The sequence below is a fragment of the Callospermophilus lateralis genome, chromosome 6 (genome assembly GCF_048772815.1).
Source record: "Callospermophilus lateralis isolate mCalLat2 chromosome 6, mCalLat2.hap1, whole genome shotgun sequence".
Classification (NCBI taxonomy): domain Eukaryota; kingdom Metazoa; phylum Chordata; class Mammalia; order Rodentia; family Sciuridae; genus Callospermophilus; species Callospermophilus lateralis.
Genome location: NC_135310.1, coordinates 118,043,118 through 118,063,814, shown reverse-complemented (window position 1 = coordinate 118,063,814; position 20,697 = coordinate 118,043,118). Strand labels below are relative to the sequence as shown.

Sequence of the window (20,697 nt, the reverse complement as noted above, 5' to 3'; positions counted from 1 at the left end):
CAAGATGCCGTGGACAGAAAAGTGACCCCTTAAGGTCAGCAAGCCTCGTTTCCTCACCTAGGAACCTCAGGGGCTTAGTATGTGGATTAAACGAGATAAGACATATGTGAGCCCTCAGCGCGAGGCCTGGCACACGGGAAACTCTTAAAGAGCACCAGCCACCAGCACGGTCATTTGCTAAAGCCGCCAAAGAACTGACCCTTTTCCCGTTTCATACGTCATCCCCAAGGGTGGGTTTTTATAAGTGCACCCCTTTTGCAGATGAGGAAAACTGAGCCTCTGTGAGGGACCTCCAGTCCTCTCTTGGGCAGGACCAGAGCCTGGCCACCTCTCCTGGGCAGGTACCAGGGTAGGGCAGCAAGACAGTCCAGTCTGTTTGCATTACACAAAGGACGACCAGCCTCTCCCAGTGTCCTGGGTGTGAGGCCTCCAGCTCTCAGCCACCCCAGGCCCCAGGCAGCTTTGGGGTTCCAGATGACAGCTACGATTCCAGGATCACACAGTCTGGCTGGGAATCCCCGCCGCCCTGCAAGGAGCCAGGGGGCTGCCTCGAGGGGAGGCTTCGTCTCCGCCCCATCCGTGTGGGAGCCTGCTGGCCCCTCACAGAGGGACCACAAGCATCTTGTCCTTGGAGTCCATCCCGCCCTGCTCCTGGCTCTCCAGCTGCTCCAGGTGGCTGCTCTTGTGCTGGACTTTCTCCTCTGGAGTCTTCAGGAACCTGGAATCCAGATCCCAACCACAAATCAGCACCTGCCCCCGACACAGGGGGCTTCCCCTTGTCCCCTGGTCCCCAGGCTGCTCACCTGAACAGGAGCTTCTGCCCCGGCTCCTTCCTGATGATGTTCAGTTTGTAATAGTGGCGCAGGGCACGGGACATCTTCTCATAGGTCATGTTCACCCGGTTCTGGAAGGTAGAGCAGCCCCAGGTCAGCCCCCGGTCGACAGCCCACGCCTCCTGAACTTCACTCTCCGCACGGTGAAGGGAGTAGACTGGGCGGGATGCTTTCCCAAGCCCCTGGGCCCAGGGCTCGGCAGGGTTTAGTGGCACTCGGTTGAGTTTGGAGGGAGACAGGCAGAGGTGGTCAGGGAAGGAAGGAGGGGAGACTACACAGTGGGAGCGGACTGCAGGTCACTTCTCCAAAGCAAATGTCACAGCAGTAATAAATAACCACACATGCCCTGTGGGAAACAGGGAGGGGCTGCGTGGTGGGACTGCACGGGTGGCTTTGGCGCCAGTGAGTAGCATGACTGTGGCCAGGTCCCCGACTTCCCTCTGGAGGGCAGGCAGTACAGGGTCAGCGCGGGAAGCCTGGGTTTTGGCATCAGTGAGCCCAACTTCACCACTTGGCAGCTGTGTGACTTTGGACACGTTTCTGTATCTCTGAGTCCATTTAAATTGAAATGAAATGAAAGCTTCATTTGTCGTGAGGTTTGTTGTGAGGGTTAGATTAGCTGATTCGTGAAGATCCTCAGCACAGCGCTTGGCATTAGTATGTGCTCATTAAGTGGAGCTGCTGCACTCTGGGCCTGGGCGATATGGGGTCGGACCAGATTAAACACCCTCAAACTTTAGTCATTAACATCCTTCCGGCCACCAGCACTGCCAAGAGGCAGCAGAATAGTGCAGGGCAGTTGCTAGCCCGGGCACAGTCCCCACACTGTCCCCTTATTGAGCTAAACTCTTGGCACTTGCTAAACCTCTCTGTGCCTCGGTTTCCACATAACACCTACCTCACAAGGGCTGCGGTATTGAGTGAGTTAACACAAGGAAAGCCCTCCCAACAGCAGAGGGCAGGCAGGCGCCACTCACTGCAGTTTAGGAAACGCTGAAAACTGCTGATCATCATTATTTTTTAAAGTTAACCAAAAACACCTTTATTTTTTCAGTCTTCAAAAAACAAACTACTTTTTTTTTTCCAGGACAATCATGATTAACTTAGAAAACTGGTCATACAATTCATCTTCAAAAGCATTTCCCTTTAATGGGAAAATTAGCTTTAGAGAATCTAAACATTAAAAATTTTCTTAAAAAAAAATCTACTTTGTTGCCATTATTACACAAAATGGAATCCACCAGAAGTCAAGGGAATTCATTCATATCTCAGGTCCTTCTCCTCCTGGAACCAGCATCGTTATATTGTTTCCATTTAGCAAAATCTGAGCAGGGTACAGTGACATACGTCTGTAATCCCAGCGGCTTGGGAGGCTGAGGCAGGAGGATTGCAAGTTCAAAGCCAGCCTCAGCAATTTAGTGAGTCCCTAAGCAACTCAGTGAGACCCTGTCTCTAAATAAAGTATAAAAAGGGGCTGGGGATGTGGCTCAGTGGTTAAGCACCTCTGGGTTCAATCCCTGGTATCAAAAAAAATATATCAAATTTAGTAATCCTTCTTCCTTCTGATATGATTTCAAAATTCAGTGACATCTCCCAGCACTATATTGACAAAATCCTCAAGTCCTAGAAGTGTCCCAACAATTTCCTTATCCCTCTTTGTCACATGTGAATTCTTGTCCACAAGCTCTCAAAGCACCAGCCGTAACAGGGTGGCATCAGCAGGGGCCACTGTGGCTGTGCAGAAAGTAGCCAGTTCTCTTCAAAAGACTCTCTTTTCTTTCCTTAAAGGAACCCGGGTATCGGGGTGAACCCAGCAGCCCTCACCCACGGAACCACACGCCTTTTTTCATTTTTTATTCTGAGACAGGGCCTTGCTAAATTGCTGAGGCTGGCCTTGAACTTGTGATCCTCCTGCCTCAGCCTCTGGACTGGGATTCCAGGCGTGCAGCACTATCATTCCTTGTCACCACTGTGACCCTGAGACGGAGATGGCCATCCCATTTGTTAACACCAACTCAATAATAAATGTCTAATCCTGAGCACTGGGGTGAGCCACCTGCGATCGCCTCACGGACACTCACTTAGCTCTGGGCCATCCGCGGGATGGGGGGGATGGGGCCTCAGCCGCCCCGGGCCCTTCAGCCCCCACAGCCGTCGCGCCAGTGGAGTGAGGGGCCTGGGTTTCTGCCCACCCTCCCTCAGGAGCCCAGCTTCCTCTTCTGGGCTAACCAGCAGCACCGTGTGGTCCACGCCAAGATCTCTGAAAGGCTCATTCGCCAGGGGTAGAGGCTGGTCTAGCGTGGTGAGGCCCTGGGCTCCCTCCCCAGCACTGCCCCCCGCAAAGAGGCTTAAGTACTAAGCAAAGGCGAGGTCACACTCAGGGACATCCTCCATCCCTAAGAGGTGACTTTTAACCACTGCACTTCTGGGACCCCAAGGGAAGGGAAGGCCCCATCATTGAGGACCATCCCCTGGTGCCCCGGGGTCCACTCTGACCCCTCGCTCTGTCCCCTGGGTATGTGGAGACCAGCCCGCCCTCTGGTCCAGCTTCACCTTTTGGTTCCCCCAGAGTCTGGCGAGCCCGTTCGGATCCACGACTCGGAAGACCTTGGCGTCCTTGTCCTCCCACCTGACGTAGGGCTCGTACCTGGCGTCCCGGAGCAGCTGGTACACGTAGTCCCACAGCAGGTGGCAGTCTGCAGGTCAGCACAGAGGAGCCGTGAGGACCGTGTCCCTGGGGACCTGGAGGCTAGCGTCCAGGGAACCCCAGCAGGAGGATGGAGACAGTGGTGTCAACAGGAGCAATGGGGGCTCCTTCTGTACCTCAGAACTCTAGGAGGTGGCTCGTAACCCCAGGGGACGTGGGAGGGGATGGGCTGAGGGGGCAGGGGAGCGCGAGGCCAGCCCAGCTCTGCAGCACCACGGCCACGCTCCCCTATGCGAGGGTTGGCGGGGCCCATGAGCAAGACCCTGCCCAGGCACTCAGCACCCTGGACCCAGGAAGTGCCCAGAAAATCAGCACCCAAGGGCACCCTCGCAGATCTGAGCCCGGGGCCCCGGGCCATGTGCCTTCAGGAAAGTCACCCGAGGCAGCTTCCCTGTGAGGGTGGTGATGGGTGGTAGGTGGTCAATGTGCCCAAATCCCTCAGACCAGGTGGCCACTGCAGTTGAAAAAACTCAGGCGTTTATTGGCCTCCAGTCACTTCTGACCCAGAAGCCAGGCTTCGTCCCGTCTCGTGTCTTATATTAAGGTGGTGGCCCCACCAAGGCGAGGAACATTTTCTGGAAAGATGGGTGGCTTCTCTGTCCCTGTGTCTAGTTGTCCGCCTAACAATCAATCCCTTAACAACAAAGGCGGACCGTGAAGTGATTCACCAGGTTAAAGGGCAGGCTCTGCAGCCAGACAATCTGGGTTCACATCCCAGCTCCGCCATAAATGCTGTGTAATCCCGGGGAAGTCCTTAACCTCTCTGTGCCTCGGTTTCCTTATCTATGACCAGGCTAAAATAGTGCCCACATCAAAGAGCTGTTGTACAATTAAATGAAGGCCTTGGAACCAAGCTTGGCACATAGTAAGTGCTCAATTACTTAAAAATAGAGTTTTAAGAGTTACGGAGCAGTGGCGGAGGGGCGAGAGGGGACGGGGCAGGTACTCCAAGCCAACCTAAGTGTCCGACTCTGACTGCCTAAATTGTCCCTGCCCTGGGGTCAGGCTGGGCTTGGCAATCCTAAGCAATCCATCTGCTATGGCCCAACTGTGGCCAACACACGGGACATCACCCCACTTCCCACCCCCAGTCCAGATCCCCTCACCCCTGGGTCAAAATGACCGTGGTCCCTGTCACCCGTGACCCCTCTGGGACCCAGCCTCAGCACACCTCACTCCTGCCCAGGGAACACAGCCCCCTACTCACCTGCAATCCTGCCGTCAATGGGGGCCCGTGGCATCCTGGGGAAGGAGCAGACCCCCCTGGTCCTGCAGCCGGGCTCTGCACAATGAGATAATCTGAGGGGCCGCCTGGCTGGACTGGGAGAACCCAGGTGGCTGAAGGAGCTGGCAAGCCCCAGGGCTGGTGGCTGTGACAGGAGGCACTTGGCGGTGGGTAGGAGGGCTTCCTGAAAGGGCCCAATCCCCTCTGCAAGTAGAGGAGCACACTGATCCTGCGAGCCCAGGTCTCCCTGCCCAGGGCCTCCCTGCCCAGGAGCCTGGGACTCCTGTGGCTAAAGCTCTTCCCTGTCCACCCCCTGGTGAGAGAGTGGGGAGGCCATAAAGTGCAGTGGCTGGGGCCAGACAGCCCAGGCCAGCCCATCACTCAGCCTCTGCTCCCTACAAGTCACTTGTCCTGTTTCCTCTTTGGTGCAAAGTCAAGCTGTGAAGGCGCCAGGCCGTGACAGCACCAGGCCGTGACTGCACCAGGCTAGAACCCAGGTGCCAGCATCCATCGGCCTCGCCGTTTGCCCAGGAAATATTAAAAACTTTCTGTGAGCCAGGCATCGTGCTCAGATCTCAGGGACACATCCCTGAATCCAGAAACCTCTCTGCTGATCTGACTCCGACTGCCGACATCGTCCCGGCCCTGGAGACAGGCGAAGCAGTACTACCTGCTACTGGGACTCATTATGGGGCTTATTTTTGTGAGGTCAGATGATTAAAATGAAAAAAGAAGATAAAAGCAGTGCGCAAGACGGGGAGAGAAAATAAAGCTCGCAGACAGATGAGGAATCTGGAAGAGGTTCTGCTGCAGGGTGACATTTGACGGAGCCCTGCAGGAGGTAAAGGAGGGAGTAATGCCAGTTCTGAGAAGAGAATCCAGACAGAGGGGACAGCAGGAGCCAAGGCCTGGGACATGAGCATAGCTCTGGCTTGTTCAGCTCACAAGAAGCCCTTGTGGCCACAGCAGCAGGAGCAAGAGAGAGAGGCCTGAAGAGGGGGCAGAGGCCACTGTAAGGACTGTGGCCTCGACTCCAAGTGAGAAGGGAGCCACTGGAAGATCCTGAGCAGAGGCAAGACACAGCCTGACTTAGCGGTCTCTGGCAGCTCTGTGGGGACAGATCATTGGAGGTCAAGAGCGGGGGTGAGGAGACCAGCGAGGAGGTTCTCCAGAGGTGGTGGGGCGGCACAGGGACCAACAGCGGGTGCAGGAAGTGCATGCACTCTGCAGAGATTCGAAGGTGCAGCCAACAGGATTCGTTGGCAGGATGAAGACGGAGGAGAAGCAGGAATCCAATAGGATGTCTGTTAGGGTTAGGAAATGAGGGCCCCCCCAGAGCTCCTGTGTTAATGCGGAAACATTCAGAGGTGAAGCAATTGGATTAGGAGAGCTGTCACCTGATAGCAGATCAATCATTTCATGGTTTAATAATCTGAAAGGATGACAGTATACCCGTGGGCGGGTGGGGGCAGGCCTGGAGCAGGTGGGTCACCAGGGGCCCCGGAAGGGTTCACCCTCCCTGTGCCCCTTCCCTCCTCCCTCTCTGCTCCCTGGCCACCCTGACCTGACAGTTTTCTCCTCGGCCCCCTCTGCCGTGGTGCTCGGCCTCACTTGGGCCCAGAGCCATGCAACCAGCCAGCCAGGGGCAGAAACCTCTGAAACCATGAACTCAACATAAGCTTTCCTCCTCTAAGCTCTTCTGGTCGGGTGTTTTGGTCATAGAGATGAAAACCCAATTAACACGCTGTCCAGTGCTTTGAACTAAGCTTGGCAGGAGGAGCCGGGGTTTGCTGGAAAGGAGCAGTGTGGGGACATGGGGCCCCTGGTTTAGGGGCTGCTGGGGTTGAGATGCCCACTAGACACACTGGAGGGTAGGGGCGTCCCTGTGCTCTGGCGCCTGCCAGGAGCGGTTTCCATGGAGACAGAGGCAGGAGGGGGACCCCGGCCTCATTCAAAGGACAGCAGGAGCCAGGCTGGGGGGAGGGAGCGGCCAGCCCCTGCCACCCCTCCCTGGCTTTGCTCTGAGGATGGGCCGGTCCCGCCACGAGGCTGACCTGAGCGGGCTCGGAGCTTCAGGAAGGGCCTCCTCACCTTCCGGGGCCTGGGGCAGCCCGGGGCGCGTCCTCTGCCGGCAGGTCCCCGGGAGGAACGGCCTGCACACCAGGGCTCGCCGCTGGGTCTTGATGAACTGGAGCAGCTCATACAGGACGTCACCTGGGGGTGGGCGGGAGGCAGGCTGCTGGCCAGGCCAGTGGGGAGCCCAGTCTTTGTCCCCTGTGGTCACCTGCCTCTCCGGGCGAAGCCCAGGGTGTCCCGTCACCAGCATCCTGCTAAGGAGGTGCGGGGCTCCCGCTGTTGGGGCTGACAAGGGGCACGGCCCATGTCGCCCCCTGGCGGTTACAGCTAAAAAGACATCCCTTCCTGGTACAGGAAGGTGCTGGGCACCAAGGTCACCAAGGTATCCCCCCCCAAGGTCAGGCTGAGCACCCCCACATGCCCTCAGTTGAGGGCCTGAGTTCAGTGCACAAACTGCACAACCGTGTTTCACATCCCTGGAGGCAGAGGCAGTTCTTCTAAGGCTCAGGATGATAGATAACAGGCAGACTTGAGTGGCGGGAACATGAGGTCAAGGGAGTAATTCTACACACTGGGACCACTGCGCTGACCGGACCCCACATACTTGCTTGTTTTTTTCCTCCTTTTTTTTTTTTTTTTTTTTTGTGTGTGTGTGTGTGTGTGTGTGGTACCAGGGGTACTTTACCACTTAGCCACATCCCTGCCTTTTTGTTGTTGTTGTTGTTTGGAGACAGGGTCTCACTAAGTTTCTGAGGCTAGCCTTGAACTTGCAATCCTCCTGCCTCAGCTAATCAGAACATAAGGGCTGGGGTTATGGCTCAGTGGTAGAGCACTTGCCTGGCGTGTGAGGCACTGGGTTCAATCCTCTGCACTACATAAAAATGAATGAATGAATGAATGAATAAAGGTATTGTGTCCATCTATAAATAAAAATATTTTAAAATATAAAAACAAGGGCTGGGGTTGTGGCTCAGTGGTAGAGCGCTTGCCTAGCATGTGTGAGGCTCTGGGTTCATCTCTCAGCACCACATATAAAGGTCTACTGGTAACTAAAAAATAATATTTAAAAAACCCTTTATATATTTTTTTCTATTAGATTTTTCATGCTTTTATTCTAGATTTTAAGAATCTTTATATATATTAAGAAATGAACCCTTGTCTGTGACACGAGTTGTAAGTATATATTTTTTAGCTTCTGATTTTAATTTTTCTTCCATGCAGAAGTTTATTTTAAATGCAGGTGTGTGCATTTGAATTATATTTTTATTTTATAGCTTATAGATTTTAAGCCACAGATTAGTTTCAAGATCATAAAAGAACTTGATATATTTTCTTCTAGTACATTTTCGATTCATTGGCATTTCTCCTGGTATATGATATGAAGACAATTTGATTTTTTTCCCAGATGACTCAGCTTCATTTATTAAAAAGTTTATCTTCCTGCCAATGATTTGAGATTTTATCTTTATTGGACACCAAATTTCCTCGTGTTTAGATCTATTTTTGTACTTCCTGTTCTGTTCTATTGTTCTGACCATATCATACTATCTGACTGCTTTAATTATTGGGGCTTGAGTGGATGTTTAAATTTCTGGTCTATTATTCTCTGATTTCAGAGTTTTTATGTCTATTTACCATACTTTGAATACTTGTGGGAACATTTTGTACTTATAAAATAAAAAAAAAAAATAAGCTTAAAAAAATAAAATAAAAAGAACACAAGCCCCCCCCCCCCCCCAGCAGTGGGAGATGGGGGAATGGAGACTTTGTGACCCTTACACAGACCTGGTCTTAGAACTCAGGGAGCTAAGAAGAATTCCCCCAACCATAATATCTGTAAGAACAGGTTCCAATTAGAACCAGTCAGCACAGGACAAAGTGACCTCGAGTTCCCTGGAACTTCACCAGGCACAGTGGCACTTGGACATTTAACACAATCCTGCTGTCAGTCAAAAGTCAAGAGGTGAACTTGGGCAGGACTCTGGAAACTTCCCTGGGACCCTCCAATAAAACTGGAGGGCAGGAGGGGCACACGGTCCTTCTCTCCGGTAAGAGTGTCTCCCCTTCCCTTTTTCCTGTCCCTTCTAAACTTTGCTACTTTTTTTTTTTTTTTTTTTTTTTTTACTAAATTTTGAGTCTTCCTGAAATCCTCTCAAACAAGAACAAAATAACCAAGGGTAGGGATCTCAGCAGCCTCCTCTGCAATAATGGGATTCCCCAAATTTCATTAAACAGCTGCCCCTGCAGGGTGCACTGGCGCACACCTGTAATCCCAGCAGCTCCAGAGACCAAGGCAGGAGGATTGCCAGTTCAAAGCCAACCTCAGCAACAGCCAGGCCCTAAGCAACTCGAAACTCAGTGAGACTCTGTCTCTAAATAAAACACAAAATAGAGCTGGGGATGTGGCTCAGTGGTAGAACGCCCCTGGTATCTCCTCCCCCCAAAAGGCTGGCCTGTCTTCTGAGGGACTGAATAGTCCTAACCTCTTCCTAAAGGCAGGTGGGCCCTGTCCATAGTCCCAGAAATGCCTCTTGACTCCCACCTTTGGGCTAAGTTGCTGATGGTAGGCAGGAAAATGGGAGGAGGAAACTGGGGGGATCCCTGGGTAGAGAACCACCTGACAGCCATGGGGTAAGAGGTACACAGTGGGCTCCTGAGGACCAGGGTTGCTTGCAAGAAGTGAGAGAGAATCACAGGCATGATAGGGAGCAGACCTGTGCTCGCCTCATCCCAGGCCTGCCTCTGCCCAGACAGTCTCCGCTGTGGGAGAAGCCAGAGCCTGGTTCTCCTGCCACCACCCACCAGCCCCATTAAATCCAGAGAATTTCTAGCTGGGAGCAGTGGAGCACACCTGTAATCCCAGTGACTGAGGCAGGAGGATTGCAAGTTTAAGGCCAGCCTCAGCAACTTAGGGAGACCCTGTCTCAAATAAAAAATAAATAAATAAAAAAGGCTGGGGATGTAGCTCAGTTAAAACACCCCAGGCCTAATACTCAGTACTAATAAATAAATAAATAAAATCCAGGGAATCATTGAGAATAATTAACTGCATATTTCATAATTGCCAGAAGAGGGGACTCCTGAATTTTCCCAAAACAAAGAAATGATAACTGTTTGAAGTGCTAGATAGGCCCATTACTGTGGCAGCACATTGCATACATTGCTGAAATGTCACACTGCAGCCCATAAATAAGCACTAATACAGTGTGTTAATTTTTTTTTTAAATGGGGTTTGTGTGTGTGTGTGTGTGTGTGTGTGTGTAGGAGGGGTGTTGCTGTTATTTGTTTGTTTAACTTAAATCCAGGCACAGCCACTCGAGAGGGCTCATGAGGGAAAAAGTGCGACAGAATCTGAGAGGTGGCAGTGCGTGGGGTGTGTTAGAAGAAGTAAATTAGAATAGTTGAGAAAACCCCTTCTGCCACTCAGGCTTTGGTCTTGCTTGCCAAAGACAGGCTGCGGAGAAAACAAGAGTGTCGTCTTAGAAGACACCAGAGCAGCCCCAACATGAAGAGCCACCAGCGAGAAGGCCAAGGGAGGGTCAGGAGGACTCCAGAGGACTGCTGCTGCCACCACCAGATTCTGCTCCTGAAACATGGTTCCTGTGACCTCAGGCCGGGTTCTGGCTAAAATAAAAACTCATGCAGGGGGCCAGGCTGGAGTTCTTATCAGTGTGAACCAATGAATTCTGCAACTTTCTCCAGTTTTCCTCTTGGCTGGGAGGGAGCGCCTTCCCGAGAAGGCCCCCTGCAGGACCCCAGGGGCTTGGGGCCTCCCGTGCCTTCCAGGGTTCCCACCAACTCGCTGAAGAGTGGAGCCCGGAGCTTCCCTCACCTGAACCCGGAGCGCGGCGGCGGAAGTCGTCCTTGGTGAGGATGCAGAGCGCGCGGCCGTTCAGCTGGAAGCCGCGCTCAGGGGCGCGCGGGAGCGAGTACTCCTGCTCGGCCCAGCGCAGCCAGTGCAGCACGTCCTCCCTGCTCCACAGCGCCGGCTGGAGGCCTGCGGCGGCAAGCACAGGCTGGGGCTGGGGCAGAGACCGGCACCTCCGCCCCATCCATCTGTCCATCCATCATCCATCTGTCCATCCATGCATCCATCTGTCCATCCATCCATCCAGCTGTCCACCCATCCATCTGTCCATCCATCCATCTATCCATCCGTCCACCATCCATCCAGCTGTTCATCCATCCATCCAGCTGTCCATCCATCCAGCTGTCCATCCAGCTGTCCATCCATCCATCTGTCCATCCAGCTGTCTATCCATCCATCCAGCTGTTCATCCATCCATCCAGCTGTCCTTCCATCCATCCATCTGTCCATCCATCCATCTATCTGTCTGTCCTCCATCCATCCGTCCGTCCATCCATCCAGCTGTCCATCCATCCATCTGTCCATCCATCCATCCAGCTGTCCATCCATCCATCCATCTGTCCATCCATCCATCCATCCATCCAGCTGTCCATCCATCCATCCATCCATCCATCCTTCCATCCATCCATCCTTCCATCCATCCATCATTGCTCCTGCTCCAGGAAGTCAGGGCTTCCAGTCCTCCCAGAAGCCCACCCTGAACACTCCCTCTAAACGGGTCCCTTCCCCAAACCCCATCACCTCCTCTCACTGTGTCCGTTCTTTTCTGTCGCACCACCTAGCTTTCTTGGTCAGTTTTACATTTGCCATAATTATGTGCTAGCTTTTATCACTCTATATGTATTACGGATGTATCTGCTTATTTATTGTTGGTACCCCACCCCCTGCCTGTTTTCCAATCATTCCTTCAACAAATGTTTAATGGGGACCTGCTATGGCACTGGACTGGGTAGGCGGAGGCACATTGTCTGTGTATTCTGCACCTGGAACACACACATGTATGTGTATATATGGCCCCCCACCTCAACCATTTACAAAATCAACTCCAAGTGGGATGGGTTCCCAAAAAATAGAACAATAGAAATCTTAAAATAGAGACAGAAAATTATATGTACTGAAGGAGTAGGGAAGACCTTAACCATGACAGGAAACACAGAGGCTACAAAAATGAAACACATTTGACTATAATTGTGGGGGTGGGGAACATACCACAAATGAAACTAAAAGAGGGTAGATTTGGGGGAAATATTTACATCACAGATGACAGGTAAAGGACTAGTGCCCATCACACGGTCAAGACAAGAAAAAAAAGTTTTACCAGTAATTCACTGAATCCAGCAATTCAGTGTGGTCTAATTTCTCACCTCGGTGGGAATTTTATGTGCGTATACAGCTACATTAGCCTGGTGGGCCCGATCTCTTTGCTGTGGTGGCTGTCCTGTGCACTGAAGGGGTTTTAGTAATATCCCTCCCCTCTGCCCACTCAGTGGCTCTCTGCCCACTCAATGGAGGCCCAGGTACAACAACAAAAAGTGTCTCCAGACATGGCCAAGAGGAAAGGCAGACAAGATTTGCTGCCTAGCAGCTTGGCAGGAAAATATCCCAACTGGATGGTTATTCTCCAGCTGAGGGATATTTGGAGAGTTTCCGTTTATTTTCTATTGGAGGGGACAGAGCTCAGTAGAGGAGTGTTTGCTAGCAGCATGAGGCCCTCACTCAATCCCCAGTGCCAGGGGCTGGGGTTGGGGCTCAGTGGTGGAGCGCTTGCCTGGCACATATGGGACACTGGGTTGGACCCTCAGCAAAACACAAAAATTAAATAAATAAATAAATAAACAAACAAATAAATAAACAAAGGTATGGTGTCCATCTACAACTAAAAATAAATAAATAAAAATTCCCCAGTGTCGCACACACAAAGAACAGGCCATGTTAGCCAGGCGGGTGGTACATGCCTGTAGTCCCAGCTACTCTTGGATCTGAGCCCATGAGTTTGAGACCAGCCTGGGCAACACAGCCAGGCCCTGTCCCAAAACAAAGAAACAAACAAAACAGAATAGGCAATACTAATCTGGGGAGAGAAATCAGAAGAGTTGTCATCCTTTGAATGGGAACGGGAGGCACGAGGAAACCTCCTGGGGTACTGGAAATCTCCTAGACCCTGATCTCAGGGGTGGCTACACGGCTGTATTTGCACATAAAATTCACGGAGCTGCACCCTGAAATACACTTGACTGAGAGTTGGACCGCAAAAAAAATTATGAAAAGTAAAAACACACAATGAAAAGTACTGATGATGGTGCCAGGCCAGCTGTGACCTAAGTGACTGCCTCTGTTTCCTCATCTGTAAACCCGGGATGATGACCAAATCCACACCAGCCACACAGGACTGTGCCGGGGAGGCTGCGAGGTCACCAATTTAAAGAGCCGTGCCTGGAAAAGCAGGACAGGCTTGTTCTGAGACAAGGGTTGGTACAGCTGTCAGATGAGGTGATACTTGTGAAATACCTGGCACAGCAGCCAGCACACAGGGCTCAGCCAGGCTACCAATGTGGCATAAAGAGTCCACTCCCTCCAAGAAGTCTCCCTGACCTAGTTTCTGGATGAGCGTCTCTGGACTCTCCTTACCAGTCCAACCAGGTTGACTCTCGAGGTTTCACCTGCCCACAGCCACGGCCTCTCCCTCTCTCTGCAATAATCCAATGTATTTTCAGTTTTATCTTATTAACTGTGTCTGTCCCTCGAGATTCCAGGCAGATATCGCCTTACTCTCCCCCTGGTGGGTCACTCACTGGGGATTTCCAGCTTGGTTGGCTCCCAGCTCCCAGGACAGATCTGGACAGTGCTCCCAGGACATATCTGGGCGGTGGTCCAGCTGGGGCAACCAGCCCAGCTGCCTGCCTGATCTTTCCAGTTTACGCAGTGAAGCATGGGCTCTGTCCCAGGCACTGAGTTTGGGAAGGGGGAAGCTCTTCATTCTCCAGTCCTTAGTTTGTAGAATTTCCCATCTACTGCTAGCCATCTTCCTTCTCATCATCAGGGGTGACATCACTGTCAAAACTCTCCCTTCTGGGCTGGGGTTGTCGCTTTGTGGTAGAGCGCATGCTCAGCCTGCCTGAGGACCTGGTTTTCATGCCCAGTACCCCGCCAAACAAAAGTATTTATCTTGTCCCACTGAATTGATTGAACTTCCTTAGTAACCCCTGACCAGCATTCTGAAAATAAATAAATGGGGTCCTCAAACCAGCAGCATCAGCAGCATCAGGAGCTTATTAGATGCAGAATCTCAAGTTCCACCCCAGACCTACTGAGTCGGAATCTGTATCTCAACCAGGTTCCCAGAAGATCCACATGCACATTCGAATCTGAGAAGCCCTGGTCTCCAATACCCAGGAAGCCACACTTGTTAGAATGTACCTATTAAACTAAATGCCCCAGGGAAACAACCAGAGAAGGAGGTGGAGAGGTGCCACCCCTGCCCCTGTGAGACAGAGGAGGGGGCCCTGTAGGTCTCTTCCCATGGCTTGTTCACAACGAGGAGTTTTAAAAGTCGATTCCAAAATGCAAAGCTGTCCCCGTTCCTTGGCACCCAAAGTAGGAAATTCGCAGAGCTTCTTTAGGGAGCCAGCTGTGGGGAACCCAAGAGGCTCAGGAGCAGGAGCAGGCACGAAGACCCCCAGGGCGACCACCTGTGTCACAGCTGACTCTGTGGCCCTCACTGAGCCTCCCGCCACCTGGCCTCTTTCATTGCCACTTCTACCCTGGGGAAGTTGGGCCACACCCTGCCAGAGCTCCCTGGGCCCCACTCTTGCTTCCCGGCCCACCTCCTGTCCTTTGCCCCTGTCTAGACAGCACAGTTGTCCTTGGAGTGAAACTGTCACTGCTCTCCTGCACATCTTTATCTGGGAGGCAAGTCAACCCAGAAAAGCAACACACAGGAAAGTAGATGCTCTTCGTCACACGCCACCTCACAAGCCCAACACAAGCCGAAGCAAGATCTATTTAGTTTATTCCCCTTCCTGCTGCGCCCCGTCAGCCCTGGAATCTAGAGGTGGAAAATGGAATGGAGTGGGCGACTGGGGGAAAAAAAATGTCAGAGAGAGGCCCTGAGAGGGCAATCGGTTTCTAGAAACGTGGGGCACAGGAGGTTGCTATCACCCCAGGCACCTGCAAAGCCGACCTCTAACTGGTGTCAGCAGTTTGCTTATTTAGAATGTTGTTGGCAGGAAAATGAGTCATTTAGTGTCCCCTAGTTACCAAGGTCCAGAACTGGGTGGGACGGGAGGGTCTGAATATCCTCAGAGGTCCCCGTGGTAGGAATCATGGACTCTGTGATGACGGGGGAGTGGACGCTGCCCACAGCACTTGGCCTCAAGGCTCCACTCTCAAGGCGGACACCCCACTCCCCCAGGAGCTCTTTGTGACTGCAGGAGCCCCCTCGGCTGGTGCACAGGGTGAGGTGGACATGCTGGAGTCAGGACCCCTGGAGACAGCCCTCGCTCCATCTTGGATGGGCAGTGAGGGGGTAAAGCCCCAGCTGCCTTACTCCCCAGGGTATGCCCCTCCCTGTTCCCAGAGATGCCCACTGGGATCCAGCACATGCTGTCCACAGTCTTTAATGGCCTGAGGAAACTTTTTGAATTTCCTCCTCTACTCTCTCTCCCCTGGTCCTAGCCACTGTTTCGGGGTGGGCTCCTGAGGAGGCCTGACCTAGATAGCAGGATGAGTGCCACAGGAGCCCTGATCTAGGGGACAACAGGTCACAGTGACCTCACCCTGAGTGGTACAACCAGAGCACAGGCTGCTCCAAGAGGGGTGGGTGTGCCTGTCACTAAAAGTACGCAGGAGACCTGGGGACCATCTCAGAGGGCCCCACCAGAGGGGTTCCGCCTTGGTTGGTTTTGGTGCCCTTGGTGAAGACTCCTTGTCACTCATTTGTTCATTCATTCAACAAATAGTGAGTTTCTGAGCTTATAAAATGTGGTCTTATGGAACTTACGATCCTCCCCTTTCCCGTGTTCCAGGGAGAGTCGTGGATCTTGAGTTTTTGATTTTTTAAAGTTTTTGTTTGGTTTGTTTTTCGAAAGTCTTGAGTTTGAACTTTACTTTTAGGAAGTGTTTTTTAGAGGTTGTGTTAAAATTTCTGTGCTTATGTCTTTAGTTAATAGACATGTAGATGTGTCTTAAAATCAGATCAAATTGTTCCTTTTTTTTTTAACCCACTTTTGGAGAAAAGAAGAACTCCAGAAGTCTTTTCTCGAAGCATGCAAAGAGTCATTAATCACAGGGCAGGGGGTGCTGGTAGTCTTGAGCTACTCCTCTCAATTCCTACCCCACCCCTGCCCCAGCTCTGGCTCTGCCCCAGCTTTCAGGCTCCCTCACCCCCAGCCTCGCCCTTCCCTACATCCCCAATGAGCCTGTGAACATCAAAAAACTAGAAGGTGGTGTATTTGTACCGATCCAGGCGGTGAGTAAACTCTGAATTCTCACTTCTCCTTCTGTACCCCTCACCCAGCAGGGCAGGGCCCTGAAGGTAGAAAGTGACCTTGACACAGCCTCCTGGGCCTGGGTTTCCTTGTTTGGGGAGTTTCCAGGGGCCACGTCAAAGCTCTTTCCCAGGGTTGACCTTCTAGGACTTGGCGAGTGGGACAAAACAATCAACAGAGGGTCCTGGTGCAGCTCCCCCACCTGCCACCCTGCTCTGCAGCACCTCCCCACTAGTCTCCCTCCAGCACCTACTCAGGGAGAGTCTACCTGTCAGTCCCACCTTCCCTCTAACCAGACGGTTATCTTCACAATTAAAGGTCAGGCAGTGGACCACAGAGGTGTGAAGTTACCTCACCCTCTGCTAAGCCACAGCTTAGTCCTGTCATAGCTCAAAACGTAGGTGGCAGCCAGGAAACCTGTCAAGCAGTGTTTCAAGGAGCAGGGAGCAAAGTGGTCTAGGTGCTTCACAACCTGAGTCCAACATACCTGCGCATAGATGCCACGGACTCCCATCCCAATCAAAGACCCCGGCTGGGGTCGGCCAGCTGCGGAGCCTAGGATTGCCATGGTTTAGGAAGTACATTTTTAAATATCTTAATCTGGGTATGGAAGCAGGCACCTAACATCCCAGCTCCTCAGGAGCCTGAGGCAGGAGGATCACAAGTTTGAGGCCAGCCTGAGCAACAAGACCCATCTCAAAATAAAAATAAAAAATTAAAGAACTGGAAACATAGTTTAGTGGTAATGTGTCCCTGAGTTCAGTCTCCAGTTCCGCAAATAAACTAAGCTAAAATAAAATAAAATAAAAACTAAAAACCAAGCAAAAGTCTCCTAGAAGATGACCAGCAGGACCAAAATTTGGCCTTAGAATTCTATCAAGAGCCTGTGTAAGGGCTGGGGCTGGGGCTCAGTGGCAGAGCGCTCGCCTAGCATGTGTGAGGCACTGGGTTCAATTCTCAGCACCACATAAAAATAAATAAGTAAAGTAAAGGCATCGTGTTCATCTATAACTAAAAATTTTAGAAAAGAACCCATGTGATCTTGAATATGTCACTTAGCTTTTCCTCTCATTTGAAATACATTAATTTCCAGCCTGCTCCATAGCTATGTGTATACTGGGGTAAGAACGTTACTTAAGAAAAGGAAATGAAAGGAGACAGCTAATCTGTTAATCCCATGGTTACTGTGGATGCATTTGGCTGTTCTCTAGTATTTTCTTACCCTTCTCTGGCATTGCCTAATTTTTGACAATAAGCACATGCTACTTTTTAATAATAAAAATGATACATTGCAGCTTAAAAGAAGGTTTTATGAGCATGCCACTGTTCACTGTTTAGCCCCACCCACTTCCTCTCTGCCAATGTCTCCAATCCTGTCTCTAACCTGGAAAGGACCCAAAGGCTCATTAGGCGCCAGCCCTCATCTCACCACTGAGGATGCCTGCCCGTCAATGCCAGCTGTACACCTTCTCTGACTTCCTCACCAAGGGAGAGTTAAAACCCAGCCAAAGAACTGGAAACGGAGGAAAGGAAACTCCTTGAATAAGCAGTGACATTTAAGACTTTAACAAAAAATGAGCTTTTCTCCTCCCCTCTACTCACGGAGTCTTCCTGGAAGCTTGCAGATCCCAGTCTCACCCAGCAGTTGCACTTGAGCTTCACATCTGGCTTGGACCTGGGTGCCTAAGGGAGGTGTGGCCGCTGCAGGACCTACAGGAGAATAGGCCAGTGTTCCCTCCTAGAGCAGGAGAAAACCAGAGCCGTCAAAGGAGGCTTAGCCATACTGGAATGTATTGAGAATTATTTTTGGAGAGAAAGAGTGTTTATCTCTGCCAATAGACTGTGTCCATCTTAAAGGTACCATCAACCTCTTGTTCACAGCAGACACTGGATAAATTTCATCCTTCCAAATCAAGTTTTCAACTCCCTGAAAAAGATTCTCTAGCACAATTTGACTTGAAACCTGAAGGCCTAGAAATACTCTCTGGATTCTTAGTGAGATCACAACATGGAGACCAAGGGACCAGGATGAAAAGACCTTAACTCAGAAATAAATAAACACTTTTTCAAAAAGGAAAAAGAAAGAAAAAAAAAAAAAAGAATAAGTTTCTGACCCTGAGGTCTCACAAAGGGAAGACTTTTTTTTTATTATTTAATTTTCTTTTTTTTAGCTGGAGCTGAAGATGGAACCCAGGGCCTCACACATGCTAGGCAAGCTCTCTACCACTGAGCCACAACTCCAGCCCTAAGGGAAGTCTTTATCCTATCAGTTTTACAGCCAGGATAGCTCTGGCCGTGGGTTGGTTCATCCAGAAGGATGAGAGAAGAAACAAGTGGCCAGATGTGGTATTTGCAGAAGGATCTCTGGGGCTGCAGCCCAGTTACAACTGCCTCAATCAGAAAAGGAAAAGTGAAACTAGGTCCTGAGAGTCCATTTCACTCTAGGATCTTCTAGAGTTTTATACCTATTGGTCTGGGGAAGGTAATCCGCGCCGGTGCCTAAGGAGTTCGGATCTGGAGCCAGCAGAGCAAACTCCAGAAGCCTTGGCTGATGCAAAAGGGGATTTGACATCTTTTGGATAGTTCCCATTTCGTTTCTGGAGGAGAAGGGCACCACCTGTCCCAGCTGGTGCTGTTTCCTAGATATCCAAGCCTCAGAAACTGAGAGGGAGCAGACTCAGGTGCCACAGCCTATAATCCCAGTGACTGGGGAGGCTGAGGCAGAAGGATCAAAAAATTGACACCAACCTCAACAACTTAGGAAGCCCAGAGGACTTCTCAAAATAAAACATAAAAGGGGGCTGGTGGGAGCTGGGGCTGTAGCTAGGCGGCAGAGGGCTTGCCTAACGTCTGTAAGGCACTGGGTTTGATCCTCAGCATCACATAAAAATAAAAATAAATAAAATTAAGGCATTCTGTCCATCTACAACTACAAAAAAAAATTAAAGGGGGAGGTGGGCTGGGATATGGCTTAGAGGTTATGGCAACTTGGGTCCAATCCTTGGTACCAAAAAAAAAAAAAGAAAAGAAACTGAGGGGCTGTGAGCTCCCTTGCTAGAGAAGGGGCTCAAGACAAGGACTTGTCTACTCCTCCACCTGCCTGCAAGCAAGAGGAGCAGGCAATCCTGAGGCTGTAACTGTCTGGGAGATGCAGCCAGGGAGCCTACAGGGTGGAGACCCCCGGGTTTCTGCATGAAGCCTGGGAGAGGGCTGATAAGTGGGCGTGGCTCTTGGAGAGAGGGAAGTGGAGAAAGGCCCAGGGGTAGGATGGGCCCCAGCTCTAAGGGAAGAAAATGGAGAGGGACTGCTGAGGAAAGGGGTCCCAGTGGGATTATGTTTGACAGCTGGGAGGACCTGACTTGTGGAGGAATTTCCAGGGACCTCCCATCGGGTTAGTGTAGCAGAAATGAGGAGGGAAGGAGACTTCAGGAAGGATCTGGGGGCTTGGGGATGCTGTGTGGGATGCCTTCGTACCGCCCCGGGATTTCGGGGAAAGAGAGAGAGGCGGGACCGTCGTGAGGAGCGTCTAGGGGTGGAGCTGAGGGACAGGGTTGGTGGTGAGGGTTAGGAATCTGTTGGAAAGTAAGACTCCAGGCAGTTAAAGGTCTAATAAAATGGGAATCAAGATGGGAGCGGGCAGGTGGATCCGCGTGCGCGGCGGCTCCTCTGCCGGGCTCTTACCTGCATCCCAGGTGGAGGTGAGGGGCCACCGGCTTTCTGTCGCGAGCGCTCCCGGCTGGCGCTGCTGGGCACTGGGCCGTGCTCCTTGCCCCTCTCCCCGAGGCCCCTCGCTCGGCGCTGAGAACTGAAAGGTCTCCCGGGGCGAAATCTGGCGAGAAGCGCCGGGGCGTGAACCCTGGGCCCCGGCGAGCAGGCGCGCGAGGCGCTGGGGTAGGCGCTATCCTTCCGGGAAACGAAAACGAAAGAGCGGGATCCGGCTCCACTCCCGCCGCCCAGGGCTGGGGGAGGGCCGGGGCCCAGCGGGAGCCGAGCCGGGGGCGCGGGCCGCGCGCCGGCTGCCGGAGACGTCGCTCGTGCTGGCACCTCCTGTCGCAGGAGCGGACAGGCCCTCCTGCGCTCTGGCCCTGATTCCCTGGGGGTCAGCCGCGGGGTTCTGCGGGATGTGAAGAACCGGGGACACCGGATCCCGAGACCTCGACGCACAACTAGTGCGTCTTCGCCGATGCATAGGAAGGGGCCACCCATCGGGTCTTCCAGAGCAGCTGCCCCTCTCTTTAGGAGTGGAGTGACCTTCCCGCCCCCACCTGGTCTGGGCCTGCCTTATGGCCTCGAGGAAGCCAAAAGCTCGCGACCGCAGAGGCACCAAGGCCCTATACTCAGCCCAGCCATCAGCGCGTCCTCTTGCCTCGGCTCCCCCTGCCTGGATGGGGAAGCTCGGGGAGACTGAGCCAAAGAAACGGAGGGAAAAGCCTTAATCACCCTGGTAGAAAATCTGAGAGCGCAGATGCTGTTATAAAGAAGGCGGAACATTGGTATATCAT

At 52.0% G+C, this 20,697-nt stretch overlaps 1 protein-coding gene and 1 pseudogene across 2 annotated transcripts; both read right to left on the bottom strand.

The window, feature by feature from the left end:
• Nucleotides 1-312: 312 nt before the first annotated feature.
• On the bottom strand, nt 313-20,039 carry Etv7 (ETS variant transcription factor 7). 2 transcript variants are annotated; one of them, XM_076860195.1, is made up of 8 exons: nt 19,877-20,039; nt 17,798-17,933; nt 10,674-10,838; nt 6,857-6,979; nt 4,748-4,969; nt 3,387-3,529; nt 804-904; nt 313-718 (listed from the first exon to the last, which is right to left on the bottom strand). In XM_076860195.1, the coding sequence occupies exons 1-8, from the start codon at nt 19,880-19,882 to the stop codon at nt 601-603; spliced, it is 1,014 nt and encodes a 337-aa protein (XP_076716310.1). In that variant the 5' UTR covers nt 19,883-20,039; the 3' UTR covers nt 313-600. The 2 variants fall into 2 exon arrangements, with proteins under 2 accessions (XP_076716310.1, XP_076716311.1); XM_076860196.1 differs by having other exon boundaries at nt 4,748-4,822.
• Nucleotides 2,095-3,301, bottom strand: LOC143401690 (U6 snRNA-associated Sm-like protein LSm5; annotated as a pseudogene).
• Nucleotides 20,040-20,697: the final 658 nt, after the last annotated feature.